Source organism: Vanacampus margaritifer, chromosome 17 (genome assembly GCF_051991255.1).
Source record: "Vanacampus margaritifer isolate UIUO_Vmar chromosome 17, RoL_Vmar_1.0, whole genome shotgun sequence".
In the NCBI taxonomy this organism is placed as follows: Eukaryota; Metazoa; Chordata; class Actinopteri; order Syngnathiformes; family Syngnathidae; genus Vanacampus; species Vanacampus margaritifer.
Window position 1 is genome coordinate 4,855,001 of NC_135448.1, and position 22,737 is coordinate 4,877,737.

At 37.1% G+C, this 22,737-nt stretch overlaps 1 protein-coding gene across 2 annotated transcripts in view; it reads right to left on the reverse strand.

Annotated features, from left to right (window-relative positions):
• Positions 1-22,641, reverse strand: part of vars2 (valyl-tRNA synthetase 2, mitochondrial) — a 29,064-nt gene extending 6,423 nt beyond the window's left edge. Inside the window, exons 1-27 of one of the 2 annotated variants that reach the window (XM_077549408.1) lie at positions 22,395-22,641; positions 22,095-22,275; positions 21,760-21,841; positions 21,554-21,654; positions 21,321-21,448; positions 21,125-21,191; positions 20,308-20,405; positions 20,140-20,221; positions 19,558-19,677; positions 19,088-19,196; positions 17,226-17,314; positions 17,012-17,038; positions 16,848-16,938; positions 16,580-16,707; positions 15,096-15,199; positions 14,791-14,872; positions 14,638-14,714; positions 14,366-14,453; positions 12,955-13,048; positions 12,669-12,739; positions 12,465-12,590; positions 6,347-6,451; positions 4,318-4,386; positions 4,141-4,219; positions 3,817-3,947; positions 286-438; positions 1-219 (exon numbers count right to left, since the gene is read on the reverse strand). The exon at positions 1-219 is cut by the window's left edge and continues 9 nt beyond it. In XM_077549408.1, coding sequence (XP_077405534.1) covers positions 1-219; positions 286-438; positions 3,817-3,947; positions 4,141-4,219; positions 4,318-4,386; positions 6,347-6,451; positions 12,465-12,590; positions 12,669-12,739; positions 12,955-13,048; positions 14,366-14,453; positions 14,638-14,714; positions 14,791-14,872; positions 15,096-15,199; positions 16,580-16,707; positions 16,848-16,938; positions 17,012-17,038; positions 17,226-17,314; positions 19,088-19,196; positions 19,558-19,677; positions 20,140-20,221; positions 20,308-20,405; positions 21,125-21,191; positions 21,321-21,448; positions 21,554-21,654; positions 21,760-21,841; positions 22,095-22,274 — 2,700 coding nt within the window. In that variant the 5' untranslated portion in view covers position 22,275; positions 22,395-22,641. The remainder of the gene's footprint in view (positions 220-285; positions 439-3,816; positions 3,948-4,140; positions 4,220-4,317; positions 4,387-6,346; positions 6,452-12,464; positions 12,591-12,668; positions 12,740-12,954; positions 13,049-14,365; positions 14,454-14,637; positions 14,715-14,790; positions 14,873-15,095; positions 15,200-16,579; positions 16,708-16,847; positions 16,939-17,011; positions 17,039-17,225; positions 17,315-19,087; positions 19,197-19,557; positions 19,678-20,139; positions 20,222-20,307; positions 20,406-21,124; positions 21,192-21,320; positions 21,449-21,553; positions 21,655-21,759; positions 21,842-22,094; positions 22,276-22,394) is intronic. The other variant, XM_077549409.1, reaches the window with a different exon arrangement.
• Positions 22,642-22,737: the final 96 nt, after the last annotated feature.

Consider the following 22,737-nt stretch of genomic DNA (forward strand, 5'->3'; position numbering starts at 1 on the left):
CGAGCGGGGGTAAGGCTGGAGACACAGGCTCCTCTGAGCTGCAGCTTCAGTTCTGAATGGCTGGAGTCTCTGCCACAGTTCCTCAGTAAGGAACGGCATGATTGGGGAGAGGAGGGCCAGAGACGCACACACACAGTGATAGAGGACAGCGCTTGCTGCTGGTCTCATTTTCTTCACTCTTCCTTCATTTTGTTTCAGTAGAACAGGTTTCACACTCTCCTACAAGACATGAAAAAACACGTCATATTTCCCTCTTTGCGGGCAAATGTACCCTGTGTCTCTTACCAAATAGACGTCACACAGATTGTGGACCCAGAAGTTGTACAAAGCAGCAGTGACCACGTGCAGCTCATATTCTTCAAAGGCCTTTTCCACTTGTGCTACTGTGCTGTATAGTCGGGAGCAGATCCACCGGTCCATACTGCTCAAATGAGACATCTAATGATCATAAAAATAAAAATAAAATGTCAGAAAAGTTTTTAATATTTTTTTTCGGTGGGCACCCCAGAGGCAAGAATTTTCTACTTTGAATGACACGTTTAGGCACATATTAAAGTATTAACAGTCAATATTATCAAATTAACTCATTCAAACCCAAAAGCATAAAAATATGTTTTTTAAATACTTTGTTCTGCACTCTCAAAAATGTATTTATATGTTGTTGTTGTTTTTTTACGTTAGAGCATGCCAAAGGCTTTGATACAGCTTCTGACATGAAGAGGTCGCTTAAAGCAATAGTAGTTATTACAAAAATGGTCCGCAGGTGGCAGCAGAGAATACGAGATCAGCCAGCGCCATATTGCAACAAGCTCTTTTTGCCAGTGTTCTCAACCGGTTTGTGAATAATGATGAAACTTAGGTATATTATAATGCTAATTGCTGCAAAACGGAAACAGATACAAATGTACTTTTTTTCCTAATGATAGAAGTGTATTCTTTTGGTCGGTTCCCTGTTTTTATAGCAATAGAACACAATATTCTGTGGGCCTTGCAGGGGATTGCTTCAGTGAAAATGGCTGGGAGTGAATGAGTTAATGTAGTTCTCCATCAAAGCATATTGATTACACTGAGGAACACCATTTTTGTTGAATTGGGTCTGACAGCTGTCCAAAACTGTCTTCAGTTTTTCGCCATTATATAATTTTTTAGCTATAAGATGCCCGTTTTTTTAAAAAAAAAATTATTATGGAATACATGTTTATGTAAGTAAATAAAACTTAGATGGTTACAAACTTTGAAAACTAAAAATAACTAAATAAATAGTACAAAAACAGCATAAAACAAAACAGAACTTAGGAACAGTATGTTCATGCTTACAAGGTTAAGGGAAAAAGCTATCACTAATTTCCTACTATGGTAGCTTTCTGTTTGCAAATATTGATAGCACTGTCCTCTTGAGTAGTGTTAATTTCATTAATGAAAACTAAACTTTTTTTTTTGTCAACACATTTTCTACCCGACTAAAACTAGACTAGATACACTAAAACCCCCATTAATAAACAATAATTCAGACTAAATCAGTATGCATTTTCGTTGACTAATGAAGACGAGACAAAAATGTACTTCACTAAATAAAAACTGGACTAAAATCTATGAACATTTTAGTTCATGAACAAAGATGAGATGAAAATGATATGATTTTGTAAAATCCTGTCTATGCTAATCACTGTGACACTTATGTGACACACAGTGAATACCCCGGTTTAAAAAAAATAAATAAATAAAGGTATTTTTAAAAAAAACAACAACAAAAAATAAATTATAGTTATAACGTAACATTAACAGCTATGACGTGCTAACAATAATGTTAATCCGACCGTTAACTAATGCTGGCTAACTTACTAGCTCGTAGCATGGAGAGATAGTAGCCACTGTAATTGTGTGTGAAGTTGTTTTAAAATTTTATGCGAAATCATTTTAGATCTGAAATGTTCAACATTATCTCCTTACAAAAAAAAATACCCAGGTAAAATGATTGTCTTGACTAGACTTGTCTTAAAACTAGACTAAAAAGTTGACAATTTTGGCTGACTAAACTAGACTTGGACTAAAATAAAGACTAGAATGCTAATCGACTAAAAGCTGACAAAACAAAAACGGGATGAAGTTGACCATGATAAAATCTAACAAGCATGATTGAAACCGGACAAAAACTGAGACAAAATTTAAAAATGTCTGATAAAATTGACACTACTCTTGGGAGCTGCACACACCTCTCACTACATGTGTAAATTGTTGCCCACTTGGCATCCATTGCAGCCTGGTCATCCTGGAAGGGGGATTCCCACATTTGTGGGCCTTTTGCAAGGTTTCTTATTTTTCCCCGATGGCGTTTTTTGAGTATTTCTTTGCCTTCTTGGTTAAGATCAGGTGATGGCATTAATATTTGTCAACTGTGGATGTATGAAGCACTTTGAGACTATTTTGTAATTTACTAATTTGCTCCCAAAAACATATGAAAACGTTCTATTTTAAATATTGCCATTGTCCCAAAATCGCATGTATAATTGTTATTTCTTTCATGCTACAGCATACAGAAGGCTTTGATGTAGCCTCTGAATTGAAGAGGACGCTTGGACCAATGGTAGTTATTACAAAAAACGGCCAGCAGATGTCAGGAGAGATCAACCATGGCCATGTTGCAACAAGCTTTTTCCCCACTGTTTTTAACTCTTTTTGCCAGTGTTTTTAACCGGCTTATGAATAATGATGAAACTTAACTATATTCTAATGCTAATTGCTGCAAAATGGAAACAGATAGAAATATACTTTTTTTCCTGATGAAAGAAGAAACTCTAATCTTTCTTTTGCTAGGGTCCATGTTTTTATAGCAATAGAACACAATATTCGGTTGGCCTTGCAAAATCAGTCAAAATCCAGTAAAACAGATGGGTGCAAAGGGGGTTGCTTCAGTGAAAATGGCTGGGAGTGAACAAGTTAAGGGCTATATAAATATATTTGACTTGACTTGACTGTTTCAATTGTGAATGCACAAACAAGTTGCAACTAAGCTGTAGATGAGTCCAAATGTAACCAGCTCTTCTTACTACAACCTTATTACAGCTAATCAGTGGGATTTTGCTGGATGGTAATCTATGGAGAACAAATGTGACATTCTAGGAAAAAAACTGCAATTTTGGAATTAGCTTGCCTCTTTTGTTCCCCAGTGTTATCTTTGTGTTGAAGCAAAACAAAACAATGTTTTTTACTTTGGAAAACAATGATCAATATTTTTGCCTATCTTCTGACAAAACCAGTAACTGAATCGTCAATTTTAAATAATGCCCTGTCTTTGAATAAAGGTATGGAAATTCATCGATTAATCAACAAAATTATCAATAATTAAATTGATTATTAAGATAATCGTTAGCTGCAGTCCTACTTGACAAGAAAGATGAAACAGATTCGCTAATGACAGAACTCCTTTCAAATCTGTATTTCTGTGTGTCAGGTAATTTGGCCATTTCAGTACACTGTGACAATTGCTGCTGGCCTCCCCCAGGGGTTAGGGTGTGTGCCATAGGCATCAAATTCTAATTGAGTGAATATTTGCAAATAAATAAATAATGTTTATCAGTTTAATATTAAATACCTTGTATGAGTAGTTTATTTAATTAAATATTATATATCATTGTATTCTGTTTTTATTTACTGTACATTTTCTCAACTTCATTGTAACTGGGGTCTATAGTGTATTGCTAATGCAACAAATGTCATTTAAATAGTAATGTAAAACTAGTAATAATACTGACAAAAACTTAAACAATGCTTTCTAGATTGCTCAAGTTGCTCAACATTTGCAAAAGTTGGTTGTACCTCCTCAAGATTCTCCACTGGCGTAGTGTTGTCACCCAGCACTCCGAGAGTAAATCTCAGCGTCTGCCACATTTTATTACAGAAATGTCTGCAGCTCAGCACCTGAGATATTGATAGGCTGAGGTCTTCTCCTAAAATAAAATAAAAAAAACAAAAAAAAACGGTACATTGTTTTGCCAAATACTACAGTGCTCTGACAGTCTTTCTCTGTGTCAGGTGTGAAGAGCAGAAATGCAGGAAACATCTCTTAAACGTGTCTTTTCATGCTTCAAAAATGCTTCTACTAAAACTGGGAAATAAAAGTGAGGGATAACAATCACTCACCCATCATTTTGTGAGAGCAAAGGGCAAATCTCAGAGCATCAGTTCCGCACTGAGGGATTCCCTTAGGGAAGTCTTTCCTCTGAGGGAAGCAGATGCAGTGGTTAGATAGATGAGGAGGGAATGAGCACACGTATTCAGTCAGAAAGGAAACACGAGTAAAGAGCAAAGGGATCTGACCTGCGCGTCCAGGGCAACCACCTGCTCCCTGGGGTCGAGGTTCCCCTCGTTCACTTTCTGTTGAAGCCTCTAAGAGGAAAGAGGGGGGAAAAAAAGAATTATAGAGATAGACTTTTTCCTATCTACTACTATCAGATGTCCTGTTTACACATGGGCAATATTTGCTTTTCCTTCCATTAAAAAAAGAAAGAATCAATTATCCTATTGGAGGACCCATGACCTACAGCTGAGATAAAGCTTTCTCACAATGCACAGCACATTTTGCTCCTGAATGCTTTGGTAGTCTTGAGGTTCCCTTGTATGGAAGACCAAAACTGCCAAAATAAAATAAAAAAAATAAATGACTAAATGAATACATGAATGAATAAAAGTTAAAATAAAAACAGATATACAAAATATAATAAAAAAATTAAATACAAAAAAAAAAATATATATATATATATATATATATATATAAATGGAAATTAAAAAATATATATTTATCCCTAAATAAATAAAAGTACAAATAAATACAAAAATAAAAACCGAGATTCAAAAAATGTAAATAAATGTAAAAAATAAATGTTGAAATAAATACAAAAGTAAATATAAATAAAATTAAATATCCATCCATCCATCCATCCATCATCTACCGCTTATGCGGGGTCGGGTCGCGGGGGCAGCAGCTTTAGCAGGGAAGCCCAGACTTCCCTCTCCCCAGCCACTTATTAATAGATAAATTAAATATCAATCAATAAATAAAAACGCTCTGCTCTCACATTTATTTATTTCATGTTGCAGACGCTCTGTCAGGTTGAAATGTTATTTAAATTAGGGGGCGACGGTCCTAAGCGTGTCTTGTGTTGTTCTCCGCCGTTGCAACTTGACAGAGCATCTGCAGCATGAAATAAATAAATGTGAGAGCAGTGCGTTTTTATTTATTTATTGATATTTAACTATTTATTTTGTATTTATTTCAACATTTATTTTTGAATATATTTTTTCATTTATATATATATATATGGCAGTTTTGGTCCTCCATACCTTTGAAACCTGCATAGATTGAAGAATTTTTTTGTCAGATGGAGCGAAGCAGCCCCGGAACCTAACTGAGCCTTCGCCACCATGTTTTATTTTTCACTCTAGTAAACATAGAGCTGTCCAAAGGACATTCCTCCAGAAACTTTGTGGCTTGTCCATATGCATTTGAGCAAATTTCAGTCTTGTCAGTTTTCAAGTTATTTCAAGTCCTGACCACTGTTGGGTTTTCTTTCTTAAGAGGAGAGAAACAACAAATTTTGTTCTTGTGTATCAATTCAAGTAAAAACATTCCATTACGGACCTTTGTTATATCGTAGTAATTGTTTTGCAAAAATATTTTTTTGCCTAAATCATCTTATCACGATGCAAATGGTTAACTTTTTTGTGTTTCCTGAAAAATGACTTTTGATTATTTGAATATGTAAATATGGATTCAAGTAACTAAATTAAACTTCTCCTGATTATAATGTGTCAATGATCACGTTTTCGCAATAGTTCCTCTTCAATGCAGAATCCCACAAGAATCCAGGCACATCAGTCAGTTTTGTTCTCACTCCCAATGATTGCTCAATTTTAAACAGAAGTCCCAACAAACTTGACATTTATTGGTTTATTATTGGTCTACTTTAATGAAACAATAAATTAAAAGGAATCTTTCAATTGTCTTTGCACAACATCTATCATGTAAGCTTTTCAAATGGACTTTGTTCAGTAAAGAAGTTCGATTAACTCCAATTATATGTACCAATATTCAGAAGTTGTACAATCACATATTACCTTCATCTTCCTCATATAGCCTACTTGTAAAACAAAATGAAATGAAAAATCATACATTTTATGAAATTAAGAAAGAGGTACCAAACCGTTGACCTTTGACAAATTAGATGAACGTGATAATCGCTACACAATGGAAACTAAAGTAAAATAAAGTTGGTCATTTCTACAGAGACTAAAACATAACTGAAAGATGAAAGATTGTAATTGACAGAAGAAATTTTATGTTACACACCTCCAAGGAAACTCCATGTATAACATCCAAGGGGTCGATGACATTTCCCAAGGATTTACTCATTTTCCGACCATGTTTATCCCTCACCAGAGAGTGAAGGAGAACCTTAGAATCAAAAAGCAGAAAGAAAGTGATTTTTTAAAAAAAAAAGGGGGGGGGGGGGCGGGGGGCTGTACATATCACCTTATGAATTAAGTAATTAGGAACATATTAAACAGTATTAATGATCTAAAACTGATCTAAATTACCTGTAATATTTCACTGTCAAAGACAGGAAAATTATTGTGATAAAGAATGCGGGTTGATGGATTTAATAATATTTTTTTTATTTGGGTCCAAAACTAGCAACATAAATTATTGACATGGGGAATACATTTTCCAAAGAGGACTGTGGAGACAGTTACTGTACATAGACTTATCACTGTGCTTGAGAACTGTTGATAAAGTGTAAATTATAGATACTGTATTGTAGAGAAATGCATGAATAAAACTTCCACTGATGGTAATGGAAACCATATGTCCATGATAAAGGATATAATTGTTTGAACGATTAGCACATACGTATGTAACTTGCTCCAATCAGAAACATTGCCAGACAAAATAAAAGTGACTAATTTTTCCTTTATGCTGTTTTGCTCATAAGTTTCTAGGGGTACATAAACTAATGAGCACAACTATATGTCTGCTTACTTGTGGTGAATTGTGATATATTCAGTAGTGATCACAAGTTTCCTAGGGTAAACTTATGAGTACAACTGCAAAAAGCTAGAAAAAAACATATTTTCATCAATTACAGGCCTGTCTTTGTTATCACAATTTTCAAAGATACTGAAAAAAATAAATGTTGAGAGACTGGACAATTTAATTGGAAAAACAACTACTAGAGAAGATAACGGGATGAACACAAAACAAAACATGCAGTGGGAATTTTCATTGACTTAAATGTCCAGTTAGGTAGTTACAAGTCATCATGCTTAGCATTACTTGTGGCGTTCCACAGGGGTCATTATTTGGGACCCAAACAGTTTATTCTATTGACCTTTTGCACCAATGTCACATGATCACGTGACTGCCCTATGATGAACGGTGGAAGGAAATGATTGTTGAATGGAAGTGGACGTGACCCTTAACAAGTCATCATGCTTAGCATTACTTGTGGTGTTCCACAGGGGTCATTATTTGGGACCCAAACAGTTTATTCTATTGACCTTTTGCACCAATGTCACATGATCACGTGACTGCCCTATGATGAACGGTGGAAGGAAATGATTGTTGAATGGAAGTGGACGTGACCCTTAGCGACTTAGCGACTGTTATTTTACAAATTAAAAGTTATTATTGCCAATTGGAGCCATGGAATCTACTACTTCAACCGAAGTTTGCCTGTCAGTCGAAGTTGCACATTTAGTCGGGACTCATAGAGCGCGATATTTCCTTAAGTTGGAGATTGCTAGTTTTAAAACAGCCCCTTACCTTCTGTCGCCTGCTGTTTTTACCAAGTTCATCAAATCGCAGACTTTGACGGAATTCACAGCGCACGACCTGTATCATTATGTAGTCAATGTTGTCTCTCCTCAAGTGGAAGGCACTAGAAATTACAAAAGCCCAAGTGGAGCCCTGCGGGCTTTCTCCCCTATGGCATAACCCCGACTTTCAAATTAACAACCAATCGTTTTATTTAAGTGGTGGGAGCAGAAAGGAATTACACATCTCCACCATATTTTCTCAGATAATATGTTTATATCATATACATCCTTGCTCCAAAAATACAAAATAAAGAACGGATTTTTTTTACATTATCTGCAAGTTAAAAGTATGATAAAGAAACAAATTCCAACACTTCGGGGTACGCTCCAACCGCCTGTTTTAGCTAAAGATATTACCAAGCTTTCTCCGACAACAACAAAAAAACTCTCAAAAATATATAAGTTACTTTCGCATACTTATAAAATGTCTTTACCCAGCTCAAAATGGGAGACAGACTTGTCAAAACTCCAGAATCTGACTTTTGGATTCAAGTTTGTGAAAACGTATTTAAAATGACAAAACACATAAACAATTTCAATCTACACTTGTAGCCTTTACTACCGCGAAAAAAACAATTCTTGTTAACTGTATATAAAATAAACAAACTCTGAATATCGACCAATGGTCTAACCTACTCATAAATCACATTTTAATGGAAAAAACATCTGCCTCAAATAAAAAACAAATATAAAAATTTACAGAAACATAGTCTATGTATATAGAATCTTTTAACCTAAATCTGGTTACTTAATTCTGCCTGTTAGCGAGAGCCACCACATCGCGATAACTTACATTGCTGTTTCTGTATTTGGCAATTTGTAACTAATGGTTGTGTTTTTATAGTCAGGAACCCAGTTGCTGCCAGCAGGATCGAGACTACATCAAATTACACCTTACAGTCACCAACTCCTCAAGATTCACTTCCAATGGGCACTAAGGGTTAATATTCGGAATCACTGCATGCCAGCAGGTTAACTCTATAGGTGCTGTCCCCCCTGGCTGAGCGTGGGCGGCTCTGCCCCTCTGTTGGCTGCTGGGTTGCGGCTGCGTCTTGGCCGTTCCCTGGGTCTCTTGGGGGGTGCTGCGTTGCGGTGCTCTCCCTGGTGTCCGGGGCAGCGCCGCCCCGGCGCGGTCCGTCGCTCCGGGCCCGGTGGCGCGTTTCAGGGCCTGTGGGCCTCCGGGGTGCCTCTCCCTCCTCGCCTCTCCCCGCCTGTCCTCCGCCTCCCTTTCCCTTCTCCCTCATCACCCTTCCTCCTCCTCCCACCTCTCTCTGCGGCCCCGCCGCCCCCCTTGCCCTTCTTGTCGTCTCCTTCCCCCGTCCCGTCCCCCTCCCATGTCCGCCTTCCTCCCCCTCCCTTGGGCCGGGGACTCCATCCCTAGTCTCGGGGCTCCGGGGACCGGGTGTGTGGGTGGCTCGGTGTTGTGCCTGCCCCGCTCTGGTGGACCTCCTGGCACCTCGGGCGGGCCCCAGTATCCGGGGAGCGAGCCCTATCGCCCCGCCGGGCTTGTCCCATATGCCCGCCGGGGTCCCGGTGGGGGGTTGGGTGGATGGGGGTTTGGTGGGCGGGTGCGTTGGGTTGGGGGCGCGGGCCGTGTTGAGGTGGGGGGCGCTCCTGGCTGCTGGATTTACTCTCCGGCCGGTGGCCCCTATGGGGCCCGGGTGTTGTCCCTTGGCGTTGCCGTGGCCTGGGAGACCCTGGGGGATTGTGCTTGCTCTGTCCTGGCTGGGGTCGACTGCTCCCCTCTATGGTGGAGGTTTTCATCCATGCCAAATCCACCACACCAGCATCTATCGAAATTCAAACACAATCTACTTCTTCCTCTGGTCGTTGAATCGGTGGAAGCTGGTGTCTGTGGATCTCACTCTGCTTTATCTATCCTTCCTTCCTTTCTCCTTAGTCTCTCCTTTGGTCTCTTTAGGTCTCCCTAATTTGTTGGAATTTAGATGTTTCTGGGGTTGGTGAAAGACTCTGGTTGGTAACCCAGTGGGTAGTAGGTGATGTCTGGTCGGTGCTGGATTTCACTTTCCTTTCTTTTCTTTGATCCTTCTTCGGGTCTCCTGACAACTTCACGACGAATTGGATTCTGAAGTATTCGGTTTAGGTGAACGGTATGGGATTTTTAATAGGTTTTAGGTGAACTAATGAGTACACGCTCACACGCACGCACATACAAAAAAAAATTATAAAGAAAAAAAAAGAGAGAGAGCAATGATGATGACATGTCGAATTGGTAAAATTACCAAATGAACAATACTGAGCTCCAAAATTTTTTAAAAATAAATGTTGTCTCTCCTCCTTATACAGGGGCTTATTTAAAAGCTTGTCACTGGCAGTCTCTAGGAGGAGATGCTAGGCTCACATACCGAAGACCGTAATGCAAAGGTAAAACGGTTTATCATGCTAACTGACTTATTTTTACACATTCCGTTCTATATTGAAACGCTGTGATGATGTTATGTTATCATGTTGACTAGCATGGAACAAATAACTATTGTAGTGGCGAGCTATGCAGTAATTTGATGACTATGACTCAAGCTCCAGAGTGAAAAACATCCCCCATTATTAAACAGTCAAATGCACTTAATAGTTTTGAAGAAGGTACACTTTAAAACTAAGCTGTGTGTGCGTGCAGTTGGAGTGGATGCTAACTATCTGGCTCGTTAATGTGATTTGAAACACGTAATTCGACACCTCTGTTAGAGTGTACGTTTACGAGTAAAATGTATCAAAATGTATCTACTAACCTCGCAAAAAATGATCGCTGCAAATCCGTGAATACTTTGTGGGCTGCCAGTCCTTTCTGTTGATTGCTACTATCAATCGACATCTTTTGTCTTCATTAGTAGGTATGTGATAAAAAGCAACATTTGGTTTACTCCCTTGTCCTGTCTGTACAACCGACCGCACAGCAAGATATGACCATTTAAAAAGATAATCGATTAGATAAAGTACTTTACGCTGTACGAGATTCAATGGTTACAATACAGACAAGTGGTTGTTTGGCCGTCGAGCGTCCCGCAGGGGGCGTTCCCATGATGGCTGTGACAAATCACGTGCAAAAGATCAATACAGACGCTCCCCTACTTACGAACATTCGTGTTACGAACAACGGCACATACGAACATGTCTGCGCGCATGTCAAAAAATGTTCGGAAAGAGATGCTGTAAGTTAGATTTTTTATTGGGCACCTTTTTCCGAGTACTGTAGTGCTTCTTTCCGCCGCTAATACAGACGCTTGGCGCTGTGAGAGCTCACCCAGCATTGGAGGCTCAGCAACGTGTCGAGGAGGGGGAAGAAGAAGAAACGCCTGTCGCTCATAGATAAAGCCATCGCACTCTTCGAGCAGCAAGACCCAAATATTGAACGTTGCACAAAGGTTGCAAATCAATTGAATGATGCCATACAGTGCTACCGCATCATTTATGATGAAAAAAGAAGAAAACTGTGCAATCGTAGTTAGATCGCTTCTTTCGGCCAGTTTCTAGTAAATCCTCCAAGGAAGATACTCATCAACCCTCATCTTCTTCTCCGCGACCCTCAACTTCTTCCTACATTGAAGTTACGGAGGAGGAAGTAACTTTTGAAGCCCATTCCAGCGACGACGAAGAACCTCTCATGATATAAAATCTTCCTCTTCCTCCTCCTCCATCAAATCCTTAAGCATCGAGTACATCTTCCAAAAGTAAGTTAAACTTCATTTTATTTATCTTATTACGTACATGTACATACTGTGTGTGTCTCTCGCTCTCTCTCTCTAACATACGTAGTACAGTACTGTACGTATTCTCTTTAAACATAAATTATAATACAAAATATAGCACTGAAGCAACTCACGAACAAATTCACCTTACGAACGATCGCTCGGAACGTAACTCGTTCGTAAGTTGGGGAGCATCTGTACACAAATTAGATTTGTAAAGTCTCTGATGTACAGTGTTCCCTCGCTATAACGCGGTTCACTTTTCACGGCCTCGCTGTTTCGCGGATTCTTTTTGTGCAATTTTTGCATGCATTTTTTTTTTTTACAGTAATGTACCTATTTTCATAAAATTCATGAAGGTTTGAACATAGAGAATGTTTAAACGAGAGAAATGTAAGAAAATGTAAATGCATCGAAGAGAAAAGTGTATAAACTGTACAGTGAGGGGTTTTAGAGCCTTAAAACATTTATAATAAATGTAAAACATAACGCTAACTACTTAGCAGATTACATTTATTGCGGGTATTTTTTGGAACCTAACCTCAGCGGAAAATGAGGTAACACTGTATTGAAATTCTGTGTTTTTGTAGACGATATGAATACCATATTTTATGTCTTTATCTTTAAACTTGAAGGCAACAAAGAATTAAATTTAATATGCTAAGATGTAATGTAAAACATTAGGCAAAAGGGATACTAGCACACTTTCATTCACACAAATAAAAGTTATTTTTATAGATGATAATTTGAATTGTAAGCAGGGGGCAAGACAAGATAATATTTTGCTTACTTCTTCCCCTTGTTGAACTGAACAATTTGTATAGAGTCTCTGTTTATTTTTTTGCTTTTTATTTATATGTGGTTTAATGCCACTCGTTGTCCAAATACCTGTTTGAAAGGCAATTTGCCTGTCAGCTCTGTACCCAGCATTACCATCCGCGCCACCCAAAAGAAAATTAGGTCACTGCCTGTCTCCAGGATGGAGTTTGGGTAAAAGCGCTGAAAATCTCGAGTCTGTAGAAGGAGGGTGTGGTTAGAGTCTAGAAAATCAATCTCGTCATTAATGACTATGTGCTGCTGCAGACGCGGTACCTGTTGAGGCCAACCCAACATAGCGAAAGGAAACAGCGCAGAAGAGAACCAGGTATCCAGAACATCAGAGTCTAACCAACACAGCATGCAGATACAAAAATATATATATATTTTTAAAATGTTAATGGTATATTTGGTATATTGGATTCTATTATCACTATTTCTCCAAACCAAATGTTTTTCACATTTTATTTTTATTTTTGTACAATTTATGCAACGTCTTACAATGAAAACATAACATTACATTTCACACAATGCGGATTTGGGATTGAAGAGGTTGGCGTACCTTGAGTCAAACTGAAGTCCTGTGGGGTCACTCCATATTTGACAGTGGCTTTCTGACAAGCCTCATCCTCGTTACTTCCCCAGACCCATTGGTCCTAACAAAAACAGAAACAATATTTCCACTTTTGGCTGGGAAACAAATAATGAAACATTTTCAAACCTCTAAATCAATTTCTAAATCATTTTTCCCTTCTATACTATACAGTACTGTACCAACCACAACTTAATGACCACTTGCAGAATATAATTATATGCAATATAAGGGCAGCATCAAATGTTCTGCCTCTATGAAGAAATAATTATAGAGTTCAGTTTTGACCGACACGGTTAGATGTATGCATTTAATCGTATGTTTATTTTTTGTAGTTGTAGTTTGCAGCTGCCCTTAATTGTACTGCATCATACTGAGAACTGCTCCAAATATGTTTGACTTTCCAACCAAATTGCAGTGGTGCCTTGAGATAAGAGTTCATTCCGTGACCAAGCATGCAACTCAAATCACTCTCAACTCATCTTTCCCAACTGAAATGAATGGAAATTTTATTGATTTGTTCCTGCGTCTCCAAAAACTCTAACTTATAGAAAAAAATAGAACTGTAAAACATTGTACTCTATAAAAAATACTGTAATTATATAATTACTACTACTTGCCTTAGCGAGCTGGGGGCAGTATAAGACAGAAAGATGGATATACAGTACTTTTAATAACAATGATAATACATCGACGTCTGGACAATGTAGACTCCCAGCTTGTGTCAGCTCCTTCGAAACAATATATAACAGTGAGTACCGGTACTATTATATTGAATGTCTTTAATGTGTTGTTGCACCATTTGTGTTCAAATATCAGTTATCTAAAGAGTTACACAGCGGACCCCCACATAGCCTAATTGTGGTTCGGCAACCCGCAGATCCAAGGGTTTTTCCTCCCAATGTTTTTTAAACTTATTTTGGTGAACAATTATTATAAGTTTTTTTTGGTCAAGATTTTCCCAATGCATTTATAATGGCCGTCAATTATACGTAGATTTTGGCTATTCACCAGCCAGCCTGGTCCCTGTACTGTCTATGCGTTTCCCGTTATGTGCATAGCATTTGCATTAAGCTAGCAGTTTATGCTATGTGTTTATGTTTTAAATATAAAAAATGTGGAATTCATCTAGTTTTATATTTAGTTTGAACAGTTTGAAGCCTCTTTTTTTTTTTTGTCAAAGTGCTGTTATTGTGAAGTGAGTTGAGTTCACTGCCACCATAAAGCGCTCAAATCTCAAGTTTGACCTCACAAGTAAAAGCACAAAAACACCTGAATGATACTCATATTAAAAATGAAATCATAAGTCAGGTCACTCACATCTCAAAGCACTACAATACTACACATTATGATGCAGTCCAGTAAGTTAGCAAAGCCTAACCTCTTGTTTGTCAGAAGAACTATGAAACTCCACTCTGTAAGCAGGGATCTGATGTCCCCACCACAGCTGCCTCGAAATGCACCAATCACTGCCAAGCAAACAGAGCTGCATTGTTCACTCCCATACAATGTAACAAGGATGCATTCATTACAACAATTGTGTTATTTCAAACTCATCACAGAACAATAAATGACACACAGCTGCTCAACTTTAAACAAAAGTTAAATTATGTGATTGTTGTAAACGTGAAGGAAAGGTCAGGGTAAGCCTACCTGATGTTGGACAGCCAGTTCGTCCATGTTTTAGTGTAAAAGTGAGGGATGATTTCCAGATGACCATCCTCAACAGCCTGACAATAAAAGAGTGAGTCATACTTTGTGTTTCAGCTGTCAACCACCACCAACGCATCATAACACATTACTTACCCGTAAAGCTTTTTGAGCCATTCCGTGACAGCGGAGGAACCACTGTTTCTTTAGAAGAGGCTCGATCACATCCCCTGAGCGGCTTAGACGTGAAAAATAATTTCACAAAACATATTTCATGTGTTTAGTAAAACTGCATCTGTCAAAATGCGATTTAGCTAAACAAATATTAGAAGTAGATTATTACATATATTGATGAATTAATATTCCTATTTTAAAAATCAAACATATTACTTTTCACTTTTTTTTAATCTAGTGATCGTATTAAATCTTTGTGATTGTGTAGGTGTATAATATTGGTTTACCTGCAAATAGGTAAGGTCATGGCATGCTCCTGCTTTCCTCTGAACAGCTTTTTCTCAACCAGAGCGTTTACGACCAGCCATCTGGCGTCGAATCGCTTCACTCCCTTAAATGTTTTAAGAAGACCAAGGAGACATTAAATTAATACATTTTAAAATATGTCTCGATTTCAAATTTTTAAAGGGGAAGTCAACCCCTCCAAAATTATTGACAATAATATGTTTTATGCAACCCCACTAGTCTAAATACAGTATTCGGGTTAATGTTGCGTTAGTGGAATATGAGATAAGCAGCAAAATCCAGCCATTTTTATCAATATCAGGGGGCGGCCATTCTGCCACTTGCTGTTGAATGAAAATGACATCATAGTTGCTCAGGTCTCAGGTAAGGTTATTTTAGTTGATGAAAACTAACAGAAAAACTAAAACAAAAATTCAAAAAACAATTTTGTTACGAAATAAAATAAAAACAGAAATGCTTTTCAAAAAAACTAAAAACTAACTGAAAGTGCTGCATTTTATGTTTACAAAACTAACTATAATTAGTAATTATAATGAAAGTTAGTAGTTAGTAATTATAGTGAAAATGCCCTTTGTTTTAGTCTTTGGTAATTAATTTATTGCATGAGCCTTTGGGCATGATTTTAAATGTGATTTTAAGTATAATTATGTGACCGGAATAAGGACGTTTGAAAGCGTGTCACACAGAAGTGACGTCATATGGCAACAGCCAATAGAAAAGCACCTTCAGATGATGACGCTCCTAGTTGACAATTTTGCGTGCTTGACTTTTGGCTCCAATGGTTTGGCTCACCTGCTTTTTTATTTAACTCAGCCAAAATGCAACGCGAGGTAAGACATTAGTTATTTTTTTATTTTACCATGGTGTTTATTAAATATTGCACATAAGTAATACACATTTATTTAAAAAAAAGAAAAAAAAAAGAAAATTAATACTGAAACTAGCTAGAACTAAACTAAAACTATTTTTTTAAATAACTAAAACTAATAAAAACTAGCAGACCCACACTGAAATTTTTAATTTAAAAAACAAAACTCAAAATGAAATAAAAACTAACTAATATCAAATTTACAAAGCTATAATAACCCTTGTCTCAAGTAACAACCAATCACAGCTCAGCTTCAGAAAACAGGTGAGCTGTGATTGGTCGTTGCCTGAGCCCTGAGCAACATTGATGTCATCTTATGTCAACAGCAAGTGGCAAAATGGCCGCCCCCTAAGCTGGATAAAAACGGCTGTACAGCTCATATTCCACAAATAATAATAATAATAGTAATATTAATCAGAATGTCATGTTCAGACTAATGAGATCACATATAACATATTATTGTCAAGAAATGTTTAAGGCTGACTTCCCCTTTAAGTATAGTATGAGCTCTAAGAGAACAAATCATCTCCAAATACATTTGTATAAACCTTTTTTAAAGGGAATAATACGACAATAATGACAGTGAAGTTCATGCACCTGCAGCCATTGTCCACAGAGTGGAGTCATCTTCCCATCTCCTCCAATCACAGTGAGGCGTGGCAGAGCATGTCTCTGTGACAACAGGAAGTCTGTGTGGTCATGAGCAGGAGTAACCTTTACTGCACCTAAAGACATCAAGTTAGTTCAGCAAAGAAGTCAACAGAAATCAAGAGTTTTTCCCTGTACATAAACTTGAAACAATATTAGGAAAACTGCAGTGAAGCTATGATGAATGTTGGACTGCTTTATGTTCTTGTGAGTAGACCTGTGCCGAGCTCCATGTCCACAATTTCATCAGTGACGATGGGCAGCAGTCTGTTATTAAAGGGGTGGCGGCATTGCTTTCCATGAAAACCCTAGAACAAAAAATAATAAATTAAAATTATATTAAAATGTTAAGTTATTTTATCACATGTTGATTGGCCTTACCACAATAATGATAGGAAAATACACTTTCTAAAAAAAAAAAGATATGTCAAGAATCAACACAGTTTCAGTGTTTTGACCGAATACTGTGGGTCATAGACTTTAATAAATGAGGGTTATTTATGTAATGATTTTAATAAATGTCCCATTTTCACCTCTGAGTCATTGGTTTATCCAAAATTCCAATGTATCAATATTTTTATCAAAAGATTCTAGCCTGGTATCGAGGATCATCAGGGTGAACAGCTACGGCCACATCACCCAGCATTGTTTCTGGACGAGTTGTTGAGACCAGTATTTCTTCACCTGAAAGGTTTGAAAACGACAGAACACAAAAAGTGACCTTTTAAAAATCCATTCATGTGGAACAGCCTTCTGTGGACAAAGGAACTCTTTAGAACAATGCTATTCTTGGAAATTTTAATTAAACCATTTTATTTAAAACAATACTAAGGAACTTTTCAACCTTTATAAAATATTTGTATAACTCCTGTTGAAAAATCGACGTACAACTAGTTGAATGGTACCTTGATTATGGCCTGAGGGTTCTGTATCACTTTTACTAGCAATACGCAACTTTGAGGAGGGTGGCAGGAAGAAACCCTTCCACACAAAAATCAACAAATGCTTTGCGGCTTCTCCCTTTCTCCATTCATTAGAAAGATGGATTCAAATGTCTATGTGCAATAAAAACAGACAATATAATTCAAAAAATAAACATAAATGGAAATAAATTGTTGTTTTTATTTCCATATATATATATATATATATATATATATATATATATATATATATATATATATATATATATATATATATATATATATATATATATAGCGTTTATTAAAGTTTTTTTTTTACCTCTTTTAATACACTTCTACATGGGCACCATTAGTTCATCATCAAGACGGTACTCGATTTCTTGCCATGTTCGCTGTAGCATAACCTCATCAATTGTGGCAATGGCATCAGTAATCCTTTGCTTAAGGTCAGTAATGATAAACACTGTGTGTTTTTTTAAACACTGAATACAATAGAACAAATCTGAATAAAATATCTAATCAATTGCATTTTTAATAATTTTTTTAAATGGTAAAGAGACTTTATGGACACCCTGTATATGTATATATATATACAGTATAGTTTATTTCTTTCACGCTGCAGACGCTCTGTCAGGTTAAAATATTATTCAAATGAGAGGGGCGGTCCTAAGCGTGTCCTGGGTTGGGCTCCGCCGTTGCAAACTGCCGAGAGTGAGCAGGTCGGCGAACAACGAAGTCTCGCCGGCTTGCATGGAGAGCTCCAACAATGGACGGCTACTTTGTCTACTGTCACCACGACTTGTTGCCGAGCAACTCAAGTCACAAATTGTGGTGACAGTGGACAAGATAGCCATCCATTTGAATATCATTTCAACCTGACAGAGCATCTGAAGCATGAAATAAATGTGAGAGCAGAGTTTTTATTTATTGATTGATATTTAATTATATTTATATATTTATTTTTGTATTTATTTTTGTTTTTTGAATTTTGTTTCTTATTTTTGTATTTATTTTTACTTCTATTTATTTATTTAGGGATATATATCTTTTGTTGTTTTTACTTCCATTTATATTTATTTTTTGTATTTCATTTTTTAATAATGTTTTTGTATCCGTTTCTATTTTCCAATTTTATTAATTTTCTTATTTATTTTGTCTTTTTTGGGGGGCAGTTTTGGTCCTCCATACAAAACGACCCAAGAAACGAAAGTTGTTTCCTGACAACCAGTATCTGTTAGCAGCCATAACTGTGCCTTGGTTCATTCTTGTCAAAACTCAAACACTTCTACTTTGGAAAGCAGCATGTGCTAAAATATATTTTGTATGAAAAGTGATGTAAAAAATAAAACTGACTTTGAATGATTTGCCATACCAGACTCATTCAACTATGAACTTGAGTTTCTCATTCAACTATGAACTTGAGTTTTGTAGCATGCTGTAGTCACGTTGACAAGAAAAGGATTCTCATCAAACACTCAGTAGTGGGTAATTGAAACTGAAAGTGTTTCCTGACTCTGCCATCAACACTCATACTCACCGTGACCATCGATGGGGTATGCAAAGGTGAACATGGTTCCAAACTCCACTTTGTGTTTATAGCTAGGCACAGACAGCATAGTTTTCCCAGATAATTCCTTCGAATCAACCTAACAAAATAAATAAACAATATAAAAAATACATGTGGTAAGAAATGTAAGCTATTTTTCATTATTGAAGAAAACAGTCATTTCACTGAAAAAAGACCTCTGACAATCAATTTGATTCTTGAACTTTTAATGCAATCTTGTGGTCATTAAATGGATTGATTTGCAGGCCAAAGTACAGGAACAGGAAACATAATGTATTAATGGGCAACCATTAGGTATCAAAAAGATACAGTTACATATGATGTGTAGACTGTTTTCAAGTTTGCACAGACGCAGAGTAGTTGTCAGCACTAAAATGTTTTCTTCTTTAACAACACTGTGCATCAATTGTGCATAGAAGATATGGTATATATTTTATCACCTCTATGTCTGAGATGGCGGACTCCAGAGCACAGCTCCAATTGATGAGACCATCTGAGCGATAGATCAGGCCAGCATCACATAGACGCACAAACGCCTCAGTTACTGCTTTACTGAAACCCTGAAACAAGAGAGACAATAACAGAGGACATCAACCCTTTTCACATTCATACTCATGGACAAATATGGAAATGTCAAATTGCTACTACTAAAACTAACATTGAAAATGCACATTATTCATCATAATTTTATTAGTAATCGCAATAAAATTCAATTTTTAAAAGTAGGATTCCATCCGTATCTGAGCCACTCTTATTTTATGCGGTTTGAATCATCTTTCAGTTTCTGTTTAATGTCTGCCAGCTTTTCAAAACTCAAGCTATGACTTATTAATTGCCATCATCCACGCATCCATTTTTGATTTGTCTAAATTGATATGAACCGATTTCAGGAAGCTTTTCGGGTCATTGCAGTAGCAATTTTGATGTAAAAGGGCTATGTGAATGGAAGTAAATAAAATCTACAGGCATGCACAATTATTTAATAATTGGAACAATTACCAATCAGTTCAAATGTGTCTTACTTTATCCATGGTGAAACACGCTCTACTCCAGTCCAAAGAAGCACCAAGTTTCCTCAGCTGGTGATATATCTCATTTCCTTTCCTGACACAAAACCAGTACAAACATGCACTCAGAAATGACCACACAACAAATACAGTAATATACTAGCGATAAAAAGGTAGACTCACTCATTTTTCCATTTCCAAACGGCCTGTAAAAACTCTTCTCTCGTCAAGTCTTGCCTGTGCTTCCCTTCTTTCCGAAGCAGTAGCCTCTCCACCACAGTCTGATTAAAAAATGTTAAAATGCAATGTTTCAGGAACAAATATACAAGAGCCTTTGATTTATAAAGCTGACAGCTGGCTTTAATCATGAGCATCCAATTCTAGCTGCAGCTACATTATGACCACTTTCTCAATCCACTGAAAACAAACACTACACTAGAAAAAAAAAGTATTTAAAAAGATAATACAAATATTCAATTGACTGTCTGAGGGACATTAATAATATATGTATGTTTGTTTTAATTTTGAGTGGTGTAATAAGTATTAAGTAAATGAGCAAAACCCCTTCAAACTAAAGGCCCGTAGAATTTATTAATTGATACCATCAAAGAACATCTGAATAGAAAACAACAATGAATACCATGGGCAGACTCTTGTGTACTATGCGCATTCTGTCATCAGAACATTTCGCTTTTTAGGTAATACAAGTGGCACTAGTATAAAGTAGAAACTGGTTCCCATGAAATATTTCGGTGGATTTTGCGAAATCCACGGGCAAAAAATAGATGCTTTCTTCAAAGTGTCCAGGCCCCAAAAATGGCCATGGCCTACTCCACAGGGAAGGGCTGAAGACAAGCTGACTTGTCTCACTTCAGAAGTAGTCTAAAATATGAACACATTTGTCAAACATAATTTACCAACTTTGCCATTTTGTGTCACAAAAGCCGCTCTTAGATACTGAATTATGACAAAAGAGGGGAAAAAAACGGAACTGCTTTACCTGTGTTGCTATACCAGCATGGTCACAGCCAGGAACCCACAGTACTCGATGGCCCTGCATCCTTCTCCTTAGTGGATTGAACAACACATAGATTATGCCTGATCCATCGTTTATCCAGCAACATTACAATCATAGCAAAAACATATATACTGTATATATAAAAAAGCAACTTTCTGAATCTGTTTTTGTCATTTACCATCGAACCAAAGCATCTTCTATTGCCACAGTCAGAGCATGGCCCAGATGCAGAGTCCCTGTCACGTTTGGTGGCGGTATACACAAAGAGAAGTTCTTATCCACAGCATGAGATAACTCATGAACGTCCTATAGAGAAAAACAACACGTCATATAGTGAATAATACCGCAACCAAAACTAACATGCATATACAGTATTTCAGATGTCACCAACATGGTGTTGAAATATCTCACATGATACTCAGGCCTGAAGAATCCCTCCTTCTCCCACCACTGATACCAGATGGATTCCACATAATCTGGGCTGTATGAGGATGGGAATGGCAAGCTTGTGTCTACCAAAACACATTCATAAGTATGAACCTATAGTTTGAGTGCTGCAGAACGACAACAACATAAAATGATACTGGGTGAGTGGGGAGTGAACGGTACAAACTCACCTTTTTTTGCCCCTGGTGGTGTATGACCAGTGTAGAGAATTCTCTCCTTCTCACTCCATTTGATAACGTCTTCATCACCAGTCTGGAAACAAAACCTCAGAGATGGAATACAAAACTACTGATCGTGAAAATAAAATAATATAAAATAATAATAAATAAATAAATTAGTAGATCATGGGGCTCGTAGGATAAGTGTGAATTATTTTAAAAAGGGGCAGGGCAGTCAATTGACAAATAAGTTGTTGGCTCCCGTAGACTGTTTATAAGGAGTCTGATCTGCAGAAGTCGATATATATTTTTCACTGTACTGCACACATTATGTCGTTCCTACTCACAAGGTGTTGAGTGGATAGTATGGCGTCTTCCCTCTGTTTTTTCCGCGTCTGTTTTTCAACATGAAGACGAGAATGCGAGCTTGACTTGGTGGATAATGATGAAGGCTTGCACAAGTTACTGGAACTGAGCCTGACCGCTTCTCTCCTTGCGAGCCGTAGAACAGGACCTACCCTCCACATCCTTAATGACAAGGTACACACGGAGCAGGAAAATATATTTTTATTCTCAATGACTGCTGCCATTTCAAAGAAGGAAAATAGAAAATAAGAATACGTTTTCAATATCATAGGTTTGTTTACCTGAGCTTGCTTGGTTTTCAAAGTATGAGAGACGCTTTCAACGACCTTTAAATTCCTCTTCCTTGTAAAGCCCGCATTTCTTAAATTTTATTTGTTATGCTTTTAAAAATTTAAGCTAGCATAGTCCCGTGATGAACATGCTATTTGAAAATATTTAGCAAGATAAATAATAAAAATAAAACTTTAGGCAGCATGTGATTGTTGTTTGATGACGGTCTATTTTGAATACGGACGATGGGAACTCAGAAAAAGGAAGTTCCTCTTGTCCGTCAACAAATATCGTCCCTCACAATTTAAAAAAAAAAACGGAAATAGATTAGCCTGTTAGGCTTCAAAGTAAAAG